We start from the raw sequence: 20,374 nt of genomic DNA, 5'->3' as shown, positions 1-20,374 counted from the left end.
ACCTTGCAAAAAGTATTTACTCTAAGTAATCTACATAACCAAAGCTCTGAGTAGATGTACCTAACTTCATTAATTTTGCTTTCCAAATGCAAGGGCTAATTGACCAGGAGGCTGCGCTACAGCTTGCTTAAAATCCATCATCCAGTTTCCAGTCCTTTTCTCTCATCCAGTTTCCAGTCCTTTTCTCTCAGAGGTTTCTGGCATGTGGCTGGAAAGGGGAGAAACTCCTATAAAAGGTTTTTCTGCCTTTCTGCGCATTTCTCCTTAGCTGCCCATTCCCATCATACTCTTGAAGAAGATTTCTGGGCCCCACAGGTGTCACTGACTGTTGAGGGAAGTGTGGCCATGCTCAGAACGGCCAGATGCCATTGACAGTAAAAGAAAAGTCTGAATTAGCAGAAGAAATTTGGTCAGTAATAAAAAGCTGTATTAGTTATCTTTTATGAGAGAAACAGTCAATACTGTTCAAGTGTTTAGGCCTCCTGCATCTAATAACATGGTCTGCTTTACAACTTTAGCAGCCCACACCACATTTGCTGGGCTTTGTTTAGCTTTAAAACAACTACCCCCATCTCCTGCCACTATCAGAGACCTAACACAAACTTGCAATTTACAATCTTCATAACTCTCCTGCAAAACACATACTTTTAACCTTGTCAGGATCACGTTGTACTAGTAAGTCTTAATGATTACTTGTGCTGGTAGGATATGCTAACCAGATCTGGACCCTGGAACACTCCAAGCTGGACCACTGGTTTCTCTCTGCTAGTAAAGTATACGCTGCAGTAATACATGTGGGTGGCATGATAAAACCAGGGCCCCACCATCACACACAGCCCAAGACAGAAAACGAGGAAAACCAAAGTGCACTGCCACATGGACTCACACAGGAGTGGGTGGCAGCAGCTGCCAGTGGCACCCTGCTGGTCTTCAACTCCCTCATTGCAACATCAAACCATAGGGTCCAATACATGAGTGCTGCACCCCCCACAAGTCTTCCAGAACATCTTACTTTTGAGATGTTTTTTAAAGTACATGAAAAGAAAATGCATTTCACCCTCTCACACTGCATTACTGACTTACAAGTCACCCAATAAGTGATTTCCGTCCAGTTTAATGAGAAACTTTTAAAAAGACTCCTCATTCCAACTATTTGTACATTATCATTTTGTCATTCAGAAATAAAGTATGACTAGCAACTGTTTGATGCTTATGTAAGCTTTTAAGAAGTATGATCATTCCTTCTCTCACCTGTTATAACATCATAAAACACATGACTGACAAACTGTAAAAACCAAATCCTTCCTCACACAAAACACATATTCAAGTCAAACCCATCTTCACATGGAGAAGTGGTAGTTTCTACTTATGCTGTCTAGTGGCAGCAAGTACAGTGTGCACTGCCCCAGGTGAGAGGCCAGTGCACAGCAGCACCTGTTTCCCCAGAGTATCACACAATTGGCAGATATCGTTTGGTGTCATTGTGTTGTCGTACCTTGCCATGAAGCAAATTCCAGTTGGATGTGCAGAACAGTTTATACCTTTCTATTATGAATAACTGAAGCTTGACTAGAGGAAAGACTGCCAGGTTCAGCCCTCCACCTGCTATTGCCAGCACTGGATTTCCCTCGTACAGATCACAGCCCCTGCTCGGGGATGCATTAACAAGGGGTTTCCTTCCCTTGGCTGCAGATACTATAATCAGTATCCTCACAAATAAACAATACAGCAAGGCTCTAATTAAAAACTATTGACATCAGCCTGCTGCACAATTTCCTGAGTACTTAAGGATCAGGCTGGAAGCAAGAACAGTCCCTTCTGACACTGTACCAAAGCTTAACTACTCCACTCTTATTTTCACTACATCACATCTAGCTAAAAAACATCCAACCAACAAACAAGCAAAAACAAAAGTCCTGTCTTCCTGCACATAGATCAGGAATGAAGAACTCAGTGTCAACAGACATTCCAACAATTCACTGTTAAATTCTGCTTTTTCTTCCAATTTAAAGCACATTCATTTTTCAAACGAATGTTTGCTTTGCCTTTCCTGATAAACCACAGGCTCATGCATTTTTCCTTCTATGAAATTAAACCTCCCAACAACAAAAAATCTTTACCTTTGGTTTCAGTTACGCAAAGCACTAAGCTCCAAGACCTTCACAATTTTTCTTTGGTCCTGGCATTGTAAGGGCATGTGGTGACAGGACAAGGGGCAATGCTTTTAGACTACAACAGGGTAGATTTAGATTAGAAATTAGGAAGAAGTTCTTTATTATGCAGTGAAATACTAGAATGGGTTGCCCAGAGAAGTTGTGGACATCAAGCAGTTAAGAGAAGGCTGGATGAGGCTTTGAGCAACCTGATCTAGTGGGAGGTGTCCCTGCCTTTGGCAGAGGAGTTGGAACTACATCTGTAAGGTCCCTTCCAATTCAACCCATTCTATGAGTCTCTGCTTTTTGCATCTTGTCTAAATACCCTCCTCATTCTTCTAGCATATTTTTTTAAATGGGTTTCTTTGCTGGATACCAGTTCTCCGTTTCATAGGATGAGTCCCTTTGTCTTCCTCCTTAAAGTGTGCCTTTACATTTAGCCATAATAAAACGAAAGCTTGATTAAACAGCTCACTTTGTCAAGGCATCCTGAAAGCTCTGCACTGAACTTCCTCCTTCACCATTATCTACTACTCCAGAAATCTCTGTATTTTAGATGTAATTCTGCCAAAATTATACTAATAGCTGTGCCATTTACTCTCAATAAGATCAGTTATCTTTGTCATGATTAACCCCCCCCCCCCCAACCCCTGCTACCTTTCTACTAAACACAGTGAATAAGCTTCTATTGTGCCTGCACTTTGCCAAATTGATTACTGTCATTACAGAGGATAAGCAGCAATCGTCTTTCAGAAGAAGCCTCCTTGCATCAAGCAATAAAAATTTCGAAAGAAAAGAACCTTTTCACTGATGTAAAGACTTCATAGCAGCTATGTGGTCCCAATCTTTCTGCTAACACACAGAACAAATTTGAAAAATCACTGTATTGGGCTTGCCTTAGGTTCCACAAAAGCACTTGATTGCAAAGGAGCACAAATTGTGTTTGGAAACTCAATGGAAAATAAATACACTCATGAATGGCATCACACATGGAATCAAGAAAAAATTGGAACCAAATACAAAGACTGATAACACCTGATACAAAGATAACAACTACCTGGTCATATGTATCAATAAAAATTTACTCCTAATTTGAGTGTCAAGATACGATGGGGTGCCATTAAGCACAGCCTGGAATGAACTTTCTCTTGGGCTGCATGATGCTGCTGCCTGTTATCACCTTGTCTTTCATAAGCTGTATTTTTACATCAATTGAGCCCAACTCTTTCCATCCATTTCCCTGGCTCTATGGGGCACTGCCAAATCAGCAACCAAATCTCAACTGAAAAGGCTTAGGACTTGAGTATTTTTCTTCTATTTGAAAATGAAGCAAAGTCAATTTAAGCATTCTGCATGGCAGGTGACAGCATCCTTCTGGTATCTAGTAGTAACATATAGGACCTGTCTGAAATTAAATAGACCCAAAGCTACATTTCAATACCCAGTCTCATCTAGGATACAGAAAAAGCAGACCTTTTCCTGTACAAATCCTACAACACAGCCCAGTTTTACCTTTCAGAGGAGGACTGCACGGCAACAGCAGACTCTAGTAGATACTATGCTCCAATTTCTGCCTGACACAAGCAAGGCAGACTGAGACCCCCCCCCAGACAAATTATGTGCTGGAAATCTCTTGAGACATATATGTAGGAGGAGGTAATGACCTTCAGAGGGTTAATTTCCCTTTGTAATCTCTTACAGCTGCTGCTACAGAATCTGTCAGCAATAGCTGCCCAGTTAATACCCAAACTAACAGCAGGAGTTTGAAAGTTGCAACTTCATGTGTGAAATTTAAATTCAAGGAAACAAACTTTGTATGTATAAACACAGCAACTCAAGCAAAACTATTCCTTTGCTTTGATACAGACTTCCTAATCAGGGTCAGAAACTGAGAAGAGCCATATCCCAGAAGTGTCATCATGAGTGATGTGGGGGAATCTGCAGAGAAGTCTCTACTAGATCAGGAAGAAAAGTGTTGCCAGGGTCCAGATCCACCCGGAAGATGAAGTTATCTCTGCTGCTCACGCTTGTTGGACGTACACAGCAATGTTGTGTTCAAAACCAAAAATGAGCATTAACACTTGTCTCTACCTTCTAGTCAGTGAATCTCAGATTGAAAAACATGCATTCTCTGCATAAATGGCACCATGCAAGTTCTTGGAAGAAAAGCATCACTCCCAGATTCTGAGGTTAGTTAAGGATCTTGTAGAAAATACCAATATAACTAAGACAATCAAAGCACAAAAATCAGCCAGCCAGTGTTTCAGAGAGAAGACAGGCATCTTGAAGGAAATGACTGAACAGTAACGACTGAAACAGATGTAGAAGCTGCTAGGATATAATTGTGAGAAGCAAAGCTAAATATAATGCAGCCAACAATTATTATGACAATCACACAACCTTTCTGCAATTCTTGAGCTGCTGCATCTTTCTCTGTGTGCAACCTGATTGTCAGAAAAACAAGACACTTAAGCATTCACACTCTAACTGCACTGTTCAGTTCAGGTTTGTATTGTAAATGCTCTTCTTGGCTTATGGTACTTTCCTTGTTTATTCTTCCTCCTTAACATCAATTAAAGCATATTAAAATCCTTATTTTTATGTTTGCTCTAGATACATGAATTTGACTACACCTGTTAGAAGGAATAATAGACTATCACAGCCATGTCAAGAGGCCGCAGGGTGCTTTTGCCTCTTTTGCATCAGAGAGGTCAAGCCAATGCAATCAGTGGACCCCTCCTGTTGTAAGACTTCCCCAGCATATTAAGCAAGCACATAACCAATCCTAAAAAGATGTCAAGCTTAATTCTCCAGCTCTCCATTCCTCTACACTTAGTTGCTACAAAGATAATGACCTAAGTTCTTCTATGGTGATTTAGCTCCATTACCATGGACTAACCATGGTTGGTGGCAGACTATCCCGTAAACAAAAGGCAAGTAATTCAGAGCTTGTGCAGGAGTTTAGGAGTTTAAAGTAATCCTGATTTGGAGAACTGAACAAGCTTAATCTGAGCTTTTGGATATATGAAAAGGTAGTTTACAAGTATTGAAGTTTCTCCCCCACATCAGCTAAGGTTTTTGAAGCATCCTAACAGTTTAACATCAACAATGGAAAAATGAATGGCAAAAGATGCCGATCAAAAATCTGCACTGCAAGTTTCTGCAAGTGTTGTAAATTCTATTTACCAATCCAGAGACTGACATTTTGCCTGGACAGATAAACAAAGCATTGAATTGAATGGTATTTGCCTGGAGATCAAATTGCTGATCTTAGAATCAGCTTTAGACTCTTTACTAAAACAGCTCCTATTCTTAAATACTGTGTTTCTTGGCCTCAAAGGAGGCCAATTATTTTAGCTGTTTATCGATATTATACATTTTAGTGCATTGGGCATCCATTTTATCTGCAACTAATCCAAGTGCAATGAACCTCTCAACTCTTGCAGAGTGACTTTGAGAGAAGAGAGCACTGGCTTGGGGCAGTGGGACCTGCATCTCTCAACATGCCTTATGAAACTGGGCAGGTCATTTATCTTCTGCTTCACTTTTAACACCCCCCCACCCCACCCCCACCCCTTGTTTACTCAGGCTACAAACACTTGGAAACAGGAGCTTGTCTCACCATTAGTGTTACAAAGGCTAGTAAATCAGGTCTTCTCTTGGCTTGGGGGTCAGTTCAGTGCTTGGATACAATAAAAAAATAAAAATACAATAAAAAAGCTATTTGAATGCTGTGAAATTTATACAGAAATGCAAGAGGTGTCATTTCTTCCATCACCTCAGGTACCTCACTTTTAGTCTCAACTCCACTTTTTACTGAAACACAAAGATTTGGGTGCATCATTTAATCTATATTTGCCATTTGATAAAGTGGAAAACTATGCAATGGGACATGACAAAACCAGCAAATAATGCAGTTGGAGACTAAACTTCATTAATTTTGAAGCCAAATCATGGATGCTCATTAACAAGTCGAGAGAAAGTAACACACAACAAGACTTTGCTCTTGCTGTTTTATTTCTGGATGAACGCCGACGATCCAAGTCCTTTCAGCACTGAACAAAGGGAGGGAAGCCTTTTCTTTTCTCTTCCCACTCATTTCAAGGACTCCCGATTGCACAGCAGGCTTAATTACTACACAACTAACTACAGATCCTTACCTGTGGCGAAAGAGAGGAAAAACAATCTCTCTTGTACACATCTGTCAGGGAAGATGTTCTGTCATTATCTTAGTGGTACTTGCCCACACCACCCAGTGGTGCATGAAATTCTTCATTTTAAGAAATAGAGAGGCATTTTGCTATATCACCAGAGTATCAAGGAGCAACCATGCAGCAAGGATTGGCAGCTACAGTAAATACCGCCTAGAGCATCTGCTAAGCAGGACGCTAAGTGCAAAGTTTCTCCTTTTCACTATCCCTGCTGCAAGTTGAGAGAAAAACAGCCTTACAAGTCTCACGGACATAACATCCACGCAAGTCCTGTGACTTGTAGGAAAGGTCACTGCGGCAAGCTTTCAATTTTCCTCTGTGTGAACAGTTTCGCAGTTACTTGAACATTAGAATGCATTAGGCACTATTTAGGGTGCATAGGTCATCCTAAAAGACACCCTTTGCAGTCCTGTAATGGGTCCTAAACCCATTACATTTTTTAAGGCTCCTGATCAATTATTAGGCTCATATGATTAACTAAAAATACAACTCCACCTTTCTTACCTCTATCAAAAGAGATGGCACTCATAAAAAATAGCCAAATAAACAAAAAGAGCTGCTGAAGTCCTGTATTCCACAAAAAATATGATCAGACTGCAGAAAGCAGAAGACCTCTCACTTTCAAAACACATCACTCCCTCAAGCTGAGTCATATGGATCTCCAGCCTCAGAAAGAGGAAAAATCTAGACATTCTCTCTACTACAAATCTTCATGAGGAAGCTTAATTCGTAGCTTTTAAGGAAGTTGGGTTGTTGATCACAAGCTTCTGCAGCACTATTACAGTTACTGCATGGCCACAGAGTCACAATAGGACATGCACTAAGGAGCATTAAACCCCAAAATTATTTCAGGAAAGGATGGAATAGCTTGGAATGTCACCACAGAGAGATGGGCAGAGCAAGCCATGATTCCCCTTGCCCCAGGATTATAACTAAGAAAATTCTTAAAGATACTTGGATCAGCAAGGTCTTTGGTCTGCTCAGCAAAGGCTATTCCAGCTATACCAGGTTTTATTAGAAAATATGCCAAATATTCTAATAAAAAAAAAAAAATCCTTAAATTTACTTCTGTTCAGGCATTGAGGGGGTAGGGGGAGGAGGCTGAGTGTTTATAAACTAAATATTTTTGCTTGACAATGTCAGACTATAGATTTTCACAACAGGGAACAATTTCAGAACCTGTGCTATGTACTATCAATTTCTTGAACTCTGAAAAGGCAAGAAAATATCTCCCAAGAAAAGGGCTCCCTTCCTACAAGTAAGGCTTTTCTTGCCAGAAGGGGGGGGAAAAAAAAAGAAAAAAGAATCTAGGTAGAAATTGGCAATGCAGAAAATATCTGAACTTTATTATCAAGTAATGAACCTCTTTTTTGCATTTTCTCCAGACTTTTTTTTTTTTTCACTCCTAAAACATAACATGAAACTAACCCCTAATTCCATCATCAGCAAAAACAAGGAATAAAAGCAGGTTTATTTGTGCAATGGGAATGCTCTAAGTGCAATTTAGAAATCAGTAAAGATGGGTTAGTTCAGCATTGCCAGATGAAAATGGTCTTTCTTTGTTCATATTTAGTTTCCTCTAACAGGAAACATAATATCATATGAATTCTTTAAAGGAAACTGACTGAGTTTTCTTTAAAGGTAGCAGATTCAGCTTTTGCAGGTCAAAACCTTATGTACTCTTTTTTTCTCTTTAATGGAATGATAAAGGAATAGCTAGGGATTATAAATACATTACACACATCTAGCTAGCAAAATGAATGAATGAAGTACAACTTTCCTAAGTACTTTACTACTCCCACAATAAAAATCTACTAGAAAGCCCAAAGGACTTTTGGAATTATTGTTGCAATTTATGTTATAGGAGTTAGCATCAGCTACCTTTATGTAGCACAGTTGCGACACCATAAAAAGCTTCTAAAAGGAGACGCAACAAGGCAGTGGACAATGGATTTTAAAGTGTTCTGTCCTGTTGTATGAGACTTTCCTGAAGGGATGATACACTGGCTAGAGGGGCCACATCCACCCCAGCCTAACACTCATGCCTCTATCATGTGGCCACAACCCACATGAACCCACTCAAGGAGGAACGGCAACCCTCCCCTGCATCACCAGTGCCCAGCAGGGAAGCCAAGCACTGTGGCACCTCAGGGAACAGGAGGGTGATGGAAGGACCAAATCACTTCTTATCAGGTCAACAAGAGGCATTGCCAGGCAGAGTTCAGAGGCTGGGTTGTACAGATGCAAAAGACTGGGACACTGCTGGAGGTAAGAAAAGGTAAAAAGGGCAATTGTGTTCAGAGATATTTCAGCTCCTCACTTCAAGCAATTTTCAAACCAGTTCACAAAGGCCATGTTTGCTAATCTGTAGCTAGGGTTGCAGGCACCTGCCATCATCATCATCTTCTGCTGGCTGCCTAAGTCACATTTACTACTGCCTCTCGCTTACTCGGCATTCTTCTCCCTGTGCCTCCTCAATCTTCCACCTTGACTATCTCTACCACTCTTTGCCCTCTGATTCCAGATCCCATTTCTGCGTCAGTATCTCCCATGCCTCACCCTATACCTTATCCCATACTCATCCCTTCCCACCTGTCCAAAGGCTTTTCCCACATCTGCTCACACTCCTTTGAGCTCTGAGCTTCTCATGTCCAACCTCTTCTACTCAACAAGCAAGAGGAGTGGAGGAGAGGGAAGTGAGAGGACAGAATAGGCACAGAATTGCCACAACAGCAAGTAGACATACAGGTGAGGCAGCAGAGAAAAGGAAAATATTGGGTCAAGAGAAGGTTTTGAGGGATAGTTAAAAAAAAAAATAAAAAAATATGTGAACAGACAACAGGATAAGTATCAGGGAAAAGTTTCCCCAGCATTATACTCTGTGGCATCAACTTCTAAAAGCTACCGTTGACAAAATATCTTCCCAGAGAGAGCTGTGTCTTGACCCAGTTTTGGGATGCTTCAGTGCTGTAACTCTGCTTGTGTTAGTAGCTGCATTATAAAAAGAGATTGTATTTTACAGTAGTAAATTATTTCCCTATTCATCAATCTGTCAACATCAAGGTACAGCAAGTTACAAATTCCACACTTGCTGTGCCTCTTTGGTACTCAGTTTACCAAAGCCTCAAGATAACATGATCCTTGGATAATGTGGCCATTACTATTCTCAAGCATGTTGAGATTTCACTTTTTGACACAAAGTTTTTAATTCCATATGCTATTTCCTGATACTCTCTAGTGTGTGGTGTTTCAAAATGCTGTTCTAGCCCCACTGCTACACCTGAAGTGTGTGAAGAGAGTAAAAACCACAGCAGTGGTGTAAAGGGCAGCAGTATAAAGAGAAGAGTCTGCAGAAACATGGTACAGAGCAGACACAGCAGGTGACATGTAACAAAAAAGGCTAGCTCCAGAAAAGGACATCTGTCTACAGCCACGATTGATGCTTTCAATGCAACCTAGCCCATCAGGAGGTATGGGAAGTGATGCTAACAATCAAGCTAGTATTGCTATGATGAATCATAGTGGCATCAAGTAATACAACTCATCGGATCCTAATTAAACCACTCTATGTTGCTAATCACTTTGTGCATCTCAAGTGGTCTTTTGCAGCATGCCTGACTCCAGTGAGGGTGGGCCAATCAATTCTCTAATGAGTCCTCACTTCTGTAAGCACTTGCACAAATGCTCTGTGGACTTTCATGCAGACATAGTACGTAAGATTAAGCAACAAAAGCTAACTTTTGTTCAGTCTTCCCTTTATTCTGAAGGTAGAGAGGAAAAGTACATCTATACAAGTACTCATCAAAATAACTTTTGTAAAATCAAGCTTATCAAATATCTGCGCTACTGGGATTTACCTATACTCAGCTCTCTAATTGCTTCTTTCATTTTTCCACATGAAAACCAATACTTCATCTAATTTCTTCCACGATTTGTTAGCTTAGGAAAATTAATCCCTTTCATGGAATTTGATAGGTGTGGATCAGTATCACAAGACAACGAAATATGTATCATCCATAGCATTCAGTAGAAGATAGCTACAGCTGAGAGAGAGAACAGTCTGGGATAAAGAGCTATTTTCCTTCTTTTGCCTTTGGTTGAAGTGCATCAAGCCCTTGCCTTTTCACCAAATATATACAGCTCTCACCTCATGGGTCAAGGTATTCCCTTCCTCTCTAGCCCTTTTTTTATAACAAAACCCAAAACCAACCAACCAAACGAACAAAAACCAAAAAAGCCACAAAATGAAACACCAAACCTAAAGGATGAAGTTCACATTATGTTTCATTAAATCCAAGAGAGTATTCTGCTGCTCTTGTTGGAGTTAACAAGACCTTTGCCATTAACATTAATGATACTGAGCAGAATCAATTGTTTATGATGAGATTAATCTCTCTAATCCCATCGTATTTCAGTGGAGCACAAGAAACATCACACTTTCCCTTCTCGCTGGCTCCTTGGCATTCTACCCACATTTTCAGAGCTGCAAGTTTCCCCATGAGTATTTCTTTCCTGCATGCTCTACTAACCTACCAAACTCATAATGCCTATATAAACCTCTTCTATTGTTGAAGCGTGTAAATCCTCTTAGCTTGATCTCACCAAATTATATTAAAGTCTTACAGCCTTACGCCGAGCCTTATCCTGGGTATCTTTAGTTGAGGCTCATGCTTGAACTTGATTCGTGAATTATTAAAGTGGTCATTTTGAAATACTGGCCACATACCTTGCAGTCATGCATCTCAGACAAGAAAAGTCTATTTCTGAGTTCATGGCAATAATGAGCTGAAAATGTGTTTCTTTGCCACAAGGTGAAAACTCTCAGACTTTAAAGGTTAACCATTCATCTATTTTTGTCCTTCTGTTAACCCAAACCTCCTATGTTTTTAGAATGGAATAGAGTTAACCAGGTTGGAAAAGACTTTCGAGATATCAAGTCCAACCTATCACCCAACACCATCAAATCAACTAAACCATGGTACCAAGTGCCTCATCCAGTCTCCTCCTAAACACCTCCAGTGATGGTGACTCCACCACCTCCCCAGGCAGCCTGTTCTTATGTTTATGATCATTTGCAATATGGCAGAACTATGACTATTTCCATTAAAAACGCTACACATTCTCATGTGTGCCACCATGGAAAAGTACTTCACACTGACTATCTATGCCAACAGTGATACCTATTAACAACTTAGACCTGCTTCAATTTTCCTGTGTTACTAGGGCCATGCTCCAATTCACATTTACTGTCACGTTATCTGAAAGCCAGACAAGGACCACAGGACACCAAGCACAACGGAAACATTTAGGAACATTGGGCTGAGCTTTCACTGACATCTGGAACAACAACCTGCTTCCTCTTTGGTCTCTGTACCCACCTCCACATCTCTCAGAATAAAATCAAAGGCATTTCATAAAAACTTCCTAAATGAAAATCTAGAAGAGCACAAGTTCACTTGAAATTTTCTCCCTTCTGTCCCACTGACCCTAGATGTGACTCAGCAAAGTCCAGAGGTCCCCTGAAAGTAAAACCAGCGTTTCCAAGCATGCAGCACAAAGTGACAGTGTGGAAACTTCAAATACAAAAGCTGCTATGCAGAATTCTCTTTATCCACCAGATAAAGATGTACAGGTAGAGGTGCAGTTTATTTTGTACTGAGTATATTATATTTTTATTATTAAGATATTTTTATATTAGTAAGGCCCAATTTAGTACTCGCATTCAAATATTCATTGCTATTTTGTCAGGCAGTATTACATGATTTAACCTCAAGCTGCACTGTGGAAGAGACAAAACTACCAAATATCTCAGAAAAGGAAACTGAGAAGCATGATTTAGGAGACAGCCATGAAATCAAGAGTTTGATATTCAGGAAAGAAATAACTATTCATACAAGTAAAAACATTTGTGGTCTCAACAGACAAGCCAATCTCCATTAAAAACCAAAATCTGATTATTGAAGTTTTCTCTCTGCTTCATAATTCAATCACTAGGATAACTGCTATGTAAATTTAATTTCAGCAAAATAGAGTTAGTAAGAATGCCTACACAAGCCACGTAAGCATATCATTTCCTAACAAAAGACCAAGAAATAGATTACGTTTCACTTTTAGAAGTATATGTCACATTTCTGCAAAGTCAATATAAAACTGTATTCACTGTATTCTGAAAATTAATGAAAGGTATCAACATTCTGTTCAATTTGTTTGATGTAAATTTTCATAACCTATTTCATTCTTCATTGCTTCTTCTGGTTTACATGTGAATATAATGAAGACTGGCATTATATACTGCTATTGGGTCTCACCTTTAACTATGAACTTACTTAAGAATAGTGAACCAGATCCATAAATATATGATTTGGAGTTAGAAATAAAAACATCCTAACAGTTCTGTATGCTTGTATTTACTGTTCCTAGGAAATGAAACTCTCAAGGCACAAAACATCCATAAACACACAAGCACCACGTGACAAACTGTAGCTAATTTTAATCATGTAAACAACAAGGGTCCATCCAAAAGCACACTGAAGTAATTTCTCAATTAATTTCAGTCTTATTGAATCTCTAAAGGTAATTATCATTTAAACAAGGGCTCTCTAATCCCATTGCTAAAGAAAATGAGTAAGACACACATCACACTCTTTTAACCTTTCTTCACTAAGATGCCACACAGCCAAAACAAACTTGTAATTCTACTTACGGAAAAGAGTTTTCAAACCTGCTTCAAAAAATGGTGCATGATCAAAAATGACATGTGCAAACATAATTCCTGAATTTCAACATGTAGCCATCCAGAACAGGACTAGAAACATTACAGATGCCACTGCTGTCACCGTTACAGCATCCAGCCAAGGAGTCCAGAAAGCTCTCTCAGGCTCCAGAGGGGTAGCACTCTGGAACAAGTCTCCATTCAGCCAGAGGAAGGTGGGAGACAGGAAGAGGAACAGGGCATGCTCCCCAAAAGAGAATTTCCAGTTGTGATACTAGAGCCTCGCTAAGTGTCTGAAAATGACTGTACTTTTAAGAACAGAAACTTAGCAAAAAATACTTTCAACTGACACACCTTACAGAAATACCTGCTAAATACAGGCTTCCTTCAGTGCCTCAAAGAACCTTTAAAATACAGCATTAACATACTTCTGAGGCTGTTCAGATCTTCCACATGTATTTTTTTGCCATTGTGAGGACCATCATTGCCCTCCTGATGAATTTTCACCCTTAATTTAATTAAATAAACAAACAAAACCAAACAACCAAACACAAAACCCACACAACAGGAAATCTCTGCAGATCCACAGGAGCATGGTCTTAAGCCAATACTTCTGACACCAGCACCCATTTTGGGCCGAGTCCTTGGGGAAGGCATAATTGCTTGTAGTATCTTTCTGCAGAAATTCCCCAGGGAGCCAAAACTGACACTACCATGTGTCGCACGTTTCCAACCCACATACTGCTCTCCCGTTCTCAAGCTGCACTGCCTGTGTCAACTGCAAACAGGCCTCCACAGAAAGTCCAGGAGACACTCTTGGCAGGCCAGGAGGGGAAAAGTAACAAAGGCCAAGAAAACCTCTGAGGTTAGAAAACAAACGAGTAATTTCTCCACTGTAGTTCCCTTATATACAAAGCTGAAAAAAAACAAACAAAAAAACCCCAGATCATTTAGCGCTTATTTAGCATATCTTTTACTAAAAATAATACACTGCTGTCCTCTCTTCTCAGGGGACCCCAGACTTCTCTGAGAAGCTGTGATGAAACTCAGTCAAGAAGTCCAGGAAATGTTCCTGCCAATCAGGATTACTGACATGCCTCTCGCTAAATCTTTAATATTTCAGATTCTAATAATTTAGAAGATACAAAGCAACCAAACCCTTATAAGCAGTACTGAAATAAGAAAAAGGCATACAAAGAATACAACAGAAGTCTGGTGTGAAAACAGATTTGCTTCTAACTCTGTGCTACACCGAACAAGTGAAAACCAAAAAGACAAATAGAAAAGTGTTCAGGACTTCATTTGAAGCATCACACACAAAACCAGACTTAAGTGACAGCAGGCAGCTACTCATAAGTTAGACATACCTCTGACTGTGAAGTATAGGACTATCTAACAGCAGAATCTCCTCTCAAATTCTGACATGCATCATCTCCAGTGTCATACTTGTGATACATGACAGGTTTTACATGTTGACACTTCACAAATACAATTTTTTCCTGACAGTTCCTTTACTAGCTAACTCAAATGATAGATGATTGAAACCAGAGAGTATATTTTATGTAACAACAATCACTTTTATTCTTAAGTGAGTGGAATATTGCTCTTGCAAGGTCAGACTCAACCAACTTGACAGCTTCAAAGCAGTAGAGTCATGCTCCTACCAGAACATGCATACTCTGAAGAGCAGAAACCTCCCCACAATGCGCCTCCGGTGGAAATGCTCCCCACAGGAAACTCAGGCAACAGTAGCTCTCCTCTTTGCTCCATGAGAAACCAAGTGTCAGGACTCCAGCATTACTTCCAACGTGAATAGCACAACATTCTCTGTGGGAATCATCCCGATTCAGAAAACAACACACAACAGGGCCCCCACAAACTCTGCTGATGTGCAAAGAATATGATACAGAGCTCTTATGCCTAAAGCAAGTAAGTTACAATGCTCTACTTAGACTACGAACCAAAATTCTCTCAACAAAGAAAGCAACAAAGCAAAGGCAAATCATGGAAACAAAAACCAAACAAAAACCCCACCCAAGCAATCAGTTAAGGTAATGAGGAAAACCCTTGCATACACATTCTCACAAAAACAAGTCACTTGTAAAACCAAGAAATCCAGCAACTACATTACTAATCACATTAAAGAAACAACAAAACATGGTGTTTCTTCTCCCATGAGCTACTTTGAAACTTTTCAGTTTGTTTGCTTGTTTTTCTGTATGGCTCACAATCAACTTGGTAGAAAATGAAGAAATAAAAGCACAGGCTTGGGTCTACAAGCACAGGTTCAAGCTTAGTTTTTTTGCCTTCATACCATGAAGAGTGTTATTGTCTTCACTGTACAAAACAAAATTATTTTAAGATAATTAACACCACCATCATACAGCAGTCTAGACAGACATTGTCGACTTAAGTCTAAATTGCTTGTGAGTAGACTGGCTGGCTGCACAGCCACCATGGATTCATTTGGAGAACCCATTTTCAGCCCAATAAGTTTTATTCCCCCAACACCTCTTCAGTTTCTGGAAAAGCAATTCCAATTTTGAGACACAGCGCTTCTCAGCTACAACTTTTCTTGCTGACTGCCTTCACTTTCCCCCCTTTCCTTTCCCACAAATGAGCTATTAATTCCTAAATAAATTGAATGAGTAGCACTTAACATCAGGAGTCACAAGGGTATGTGACAAGCTCTTATCTCCTGTTTAGAGGCCTGTTTAAACAAGAATTAAAAGACTAAATGCTTCTATGGCTTTAGGCCCAAAAGATCTGCAAACACAGGTACCTGACCACACCGTAGTAGCCCCGGCAGATGAAGAGCATAGGCCATGGAGAAGTTCTCCAGAGACCAACACCATTTTCTGAAGTCTTCTACTGAGACACCACAGCCTGAACAAAAATTAGGAAACTCTCCCTCGTGCTCATCTGCTGAAACCCTGAGGCACAACTTCTGGTTTATGTTCCCTACCTTTGCATCTCCCTAGCACTTCTAAAAGCAAAGCACAGACTTCATGTCCAGCTTGCTTTTCAAATCTAAGTATTTCTTCGAAGATTCAGTGGCCACCCTGAGCACTAACATTACCTCATCCAAACATCAACATGGGCATTTGTTTCACAGCTGATTACCAGAAACCACAACCATCTTCAGGTCAATCACCCACATAGCAATGCCAGAATGGAGCACCATCTCCGCCAGACCCACACCTCAGTGGCGATGTAAGATGCTGTAACTCCTTTTAACTCTAAGGCCACCTTAAGGACCTCCTTTGTGAATGGCCTTCGATGTTCCTTTGAGCAGGTGTACCGAAAATAGTAATCGTGGTGTCTTTAAAGTGTTAGTCAGACCCTTTTAAGACCGAGGCCTCGAATGCAATGTGTGTCCCCAGGCCGTCGGTGCCCCAACTCTGGGCCTCAGGACCACCGTGGCGTCGGCGGACACGGGCACGGCCACTGTCACGGTACAGCCACAGCCACGGTGTCCCCGCCTAGCCCAGGGGAAGCCGCAGCAGCGGGGCGGGGAGTCCCGAACCCCTGGCCGCGCCGCCCCAGGCCCCGCTCACCCTTCTTGTCCATGAGCCACATGAAGAAGAAGCAGGGCACGAAGCCGATGGGCCCCCAGAAGACGAGAAGGGCGATGTCCCAGCCGCTGAAGCCGAAGGCCAGGCGGGCCGAGTTCTGGATGGGGCCCCAGCTGTTCCACACCAGGCCCTGCGCAAAGCCCAGCAGCGAGAAGAGCAGCAGCACCAGCCACCGCCGCCCATAGACGCGGCCCGCCAACGGCGGCAAGCGTCGCACCGGCCCCGGCACCGCCGCCGGCAGCGCCGGGGCCCCCGCCGGCTCCCGCGGCCGCCGCCGTTCCTGCTGTTGCTGTGGCGGCGGCGGCAAAAGGGGCTGCCGCTCCTCCGCACTGCTCCAGCCTAAGCCCATCTGCTGGGGCGCTGACGGGGGCCCCTCAGGGAGGGAACCAGGGCTACGGACACCCACACTTCAACCCACGAGCACAGCGGCGCTGCCCCGTCCCAGCACAGCCGCATGCGCGGTCGGGGAGGGCCGGCGGCCGCCTCCTACCTCCGCCGGCAAGGGGAGGAGAACCGGGCCCGCCGCCCGTGAGGAGGAAGCGGTGCCGGCGGGCAGCCGCAACCCCGAGGCCTGTGGGGGCGTGTGGGGCAGGGAAGCCGCCCCGTGGGGCTCGGGTTCTGGGGCAGAGCGGGGCGGCCCGCGGGAGCCGCCGCTGAAGCCTCAGGGACGGTGGGGTCTGCTCGCGTATGATCAGGAAAGCCCCTGCTACAGGGCCACTGTCAGCCCCGGCCGTCACACTGCCACCGCGGCTCCGCCCCGCACGGCGGAGCGCAGCCGGCCGGGCTCGCTCCCGAGCCGGGTTCCCCCTTCTTCCGCTAGCGAGGGCGGTGCCGAGGGGATCCCGTAAGAGCCGCCCCGGAGGGTGAAGCAGAGGAGCATGGCCGGGGCGGAAAACTGTCGTCCTCCCGCGCCGGGTAGGTGCCCCGCGCCCTCCGCTGAGGAGGCAGCCGAGCCGCCTCAGCCCACAACCGCCGTGCCAGGCTGCACAGCGAGACGCGGGCCCGGCCGCGCGGCTTGTCTGCAGGCCGCAGGCGGGAACGGGGCGGGGGTGCTCCACGACTGGCCGTCAGCTCCTCCTCCGAAACGTCCCCGTGACGCGTGGGTCGGCTGCGGGCACGGAGGACAGAGTCAGGTTCGCCTTTCAGCAAGTGCGGTACTTCTCCCTTTTAAACGGAGAAGTAAACTCTTGTTTTGAGGTACAGAAGTCAGCCGTGCCCCGAACTGGAGGGGAAAATAGCAGGATTCAGTTACAGCTTGCACTGAAATCCATTTTAGAATAATTTGGATGACTGTACCCTCATGTGGGTTACACTAAGCTCATTAGAAATTATTATAATTTAAACAGATTGAAGTATATATTCATTCGTTAGGTTGTGTAAGTATTTATCTGTATATCTGCCATCTGCACTTGTCATAAAATTAATGGCTTATATGCTGCACAGTGCTTCATCTTTGCAGAAAAAAATGAGGAATTTCAGTTTGGCTTGCTTAGGCATTCTGTCACAAAGTCTGGGAGCTGGCTTGATAAATGCTTCTGTGCTTAACTGGGGAGGGCTCAACAGTGGGATCCACGTGGGCTGGTTTTAGATCCAGTATCAGTACCATAACTGTTGATGCGCTGGGCAATGCGCAACTGAACTTCACACGTGGTCCCTGTCTCATGGTTTTGCAGCCAGAACCACGCACTCTCATTAAATTCTTCCCAAAACATGTAGACATTGCATTTTGTCTAGCCCACACAACTCTTCACTAGACTGAGGTTCAAATTAGAAGTTGCACTGAAGGTGCAAAAAAGGGAGTTTATACCAACTGAAATCAGCAGAACTATGATCCAAAAGAAAATAGGAGATTTTGTCTAGAAAAGTTCAAGAAATTGCCCAGGAAAAAGAAAATTCATGCACAATTACATAATGGTGGAACATACGCATGGTAACAAACTAAAATTTGAGCTTGCTGTGTACAGCTGCAGTGACAAAAACACAGTAAAAATATTCAACAGGATTCAGATTTGGTCATGGTCTTATTCCAGTACTGCTTTGGGGCTCCAAATAAGATTAATTCCGTGGTTCATTAGGTCTTTTCCACATGTTACCACCTCAGCGTAGTTTAGCCCACACCAAAATGTTCTATCAGTTTAAAATGGCTGTGTTACTACTATAATTAAGCATTATGCTGAAGTGCTGGCATTTGCAGAAGTAAAGGGGAAAAATATTTATCTGAGAACATTTCTCAATTAACTCTAGTAATTGTGGGGGTTCCTTGGTTGCTCTAGTGGCGAGTGGGGCTTTGCTGTGTCCTTTAACTGCAGAACTTGCCTCTTGCCTCTTACTAGCCGCGCAGTAAAATGAAAGCTTGCATCTAAGCAGGATAACTCTTTAGTAACTTACCCAGATCACTTCATCTTATGATGGGTTTAAAGGTATTTTGACTCCTGCATGGGTCAGCCAGAAAGAAATTTCTAAGAAAGAGTGACAAAAGAAATGAGCTGTAAAAACAGGCTTAGAAAATCCAGTTGTATTTACTGTTGATTTAATAATTTTTAAAGTTATTTTAATTGCTTGATTTGAAATCACTCCATCTTTTCATAGCTTTACAACCCATATGTGCATCTTTCAGTCATGGCCTGACCTTTTCTATTCCAGCTATTTAATTAACACAGTGTAATATTCTGTGTGAATTATTCTTGTTTGCAGGATATGGTACCATTTAAATTTGTTAATGTAAGGGAGCACTGCATTGTTGATAAACTGTTGGAAACCAAATTAGCTTTATCTTGCAGCTAGCTGATTGCATTATTTTACTCAGGGGTATAATACTTCTCTAAATATGCTAATTTCACTCTTTTCTCTGTGTGGTGACATTTTTACTGTTCTCATTACTGGCATTTGTAATATTTGGGGTGGGGAAATCTTTTCTTGCTTTAACCTCATTATAATGTAGCTAAAGAGATTTGAATATTATCAAATGAAGTGCACATATATTTAGAAAAGTGGAAAGGTTGTTTTGTCTCCTGGCTCAGAACTTTCACGTCTACTTGCATGGACTTAATGGTGCCTAGATGTGAAATGGTGGTACAGAAGCCCAACCATGATAGCATATCCCTTGTTGGTTGCCTCCATTTCAAACCTAAAAGCTCTCAAGGTAGTTGCATCTCCATATTCATGCCTATCTGCCTGTGTCTGGCCTAAAACCTCCTGGAATTCATTTTAGGAGGAGTAGGTTGCCTGGAGCTCTGATAGACTAGTGGTGATGGATAAAAATTATATGGCTGCAGCTGTTAGTGCTTCCAAATACTCATCCCATCCCTGAGGCAGGTCTGGCTGATCTGCTTATGACTTGGCACCTAGACTGTGCTGATTTAAGCCTGGCTTATTAAGATAAACCGAAGCCTTTGACAGGTTTGTTATAACCTTGAGGCATCTGGAGAATCTAATTCAGCTTAAACACACCTGTCATGTCATGGTTGAGCTGAGCAGCCCAGGAGAGTATCGACCCTGTGGTACAACCCCCAGTTCTTAGTGCATTGTGAAGTGCCATTTGCTTGCTCCAGACATCAGGGTTTAGCTGATGTTCTCTCCATGTGACTTTCTTTAGAGAGATTTGATGAACTTGAGCATCCCTTGTTTCTTACGCTTTCAGAGAATTGAGCAACTCCTTGTTTCTTACCCCTCTGTCCCAACAACTCCTAACATCGTGTTCAATCTTGCACTTTCTTGTTCAAC

The 20,374-nt window shown here is 42.3% G+C and overlaps 2 protein-coding genes across 3 annotated transcripts in view; one reads left to right on the top strand and one right to left on the bottom strand.

The window, feature by feature from the left end:
* Window positions 1–17,181, bottom strand: part of SLC49A4 (solute carrier family 49 member 4) — a 69,909-nt gene extending 52,728 nt beyond the window's left edge. For both annotated transcript variants that reach the window (XR_008463019.1, XM_054176316.1), the window contains exon 1: window positions 16,634–17,181. Coding sequence is in view for 1 of the 2 variants with exons in the window: in XM_054176316.1 (XP_054032291.1) it covers window positions 16,634–17,000 (367 nt within the window). In the remaining variant the exon portion in view is untranslated. The remainder of the gene's footprint in view (window positions 1–16,633) is intronic.
* A 288-nt stretch (window positions 17,182–17,469) lies between these two features.
* HSPBAP1 (HSPB1 associated protein 1) overlaps window positions 17,470–20,374 on the top strand; it is a 44,339-nt gene continuing 41,434 nt past the window's right edge. Inside the window, exon 1 of the mRNA XM_054176305.1 lies at window positions 17,470–17,566. Within this exon, the coding sequence (XP_054032280.1) occupies window positions 17,530–17,566 (37 nt within the window). The 5' untranslated portion in view covers window positions 17,470–17,529. The remainder of the gene's footprint in view (window positions 17,567–20,374) is intronic.

Source organism: Dryobates pubescens, chromosome 2 (assembly GCF_014839835.1).
Source record: "Dryobates pubescens isolate bDryPub1 chromosome 2, bDryPub1.pri, whole genome shotgun sequence".
NCBI lineage: Eukaryota > Metazoa > Chordata > Aves > Piciformes > Picidae > Dryobates > Dryobates pubescens.
This window is presented reverse-complemented; position numbering and strand designations above follow the sequence as displayed.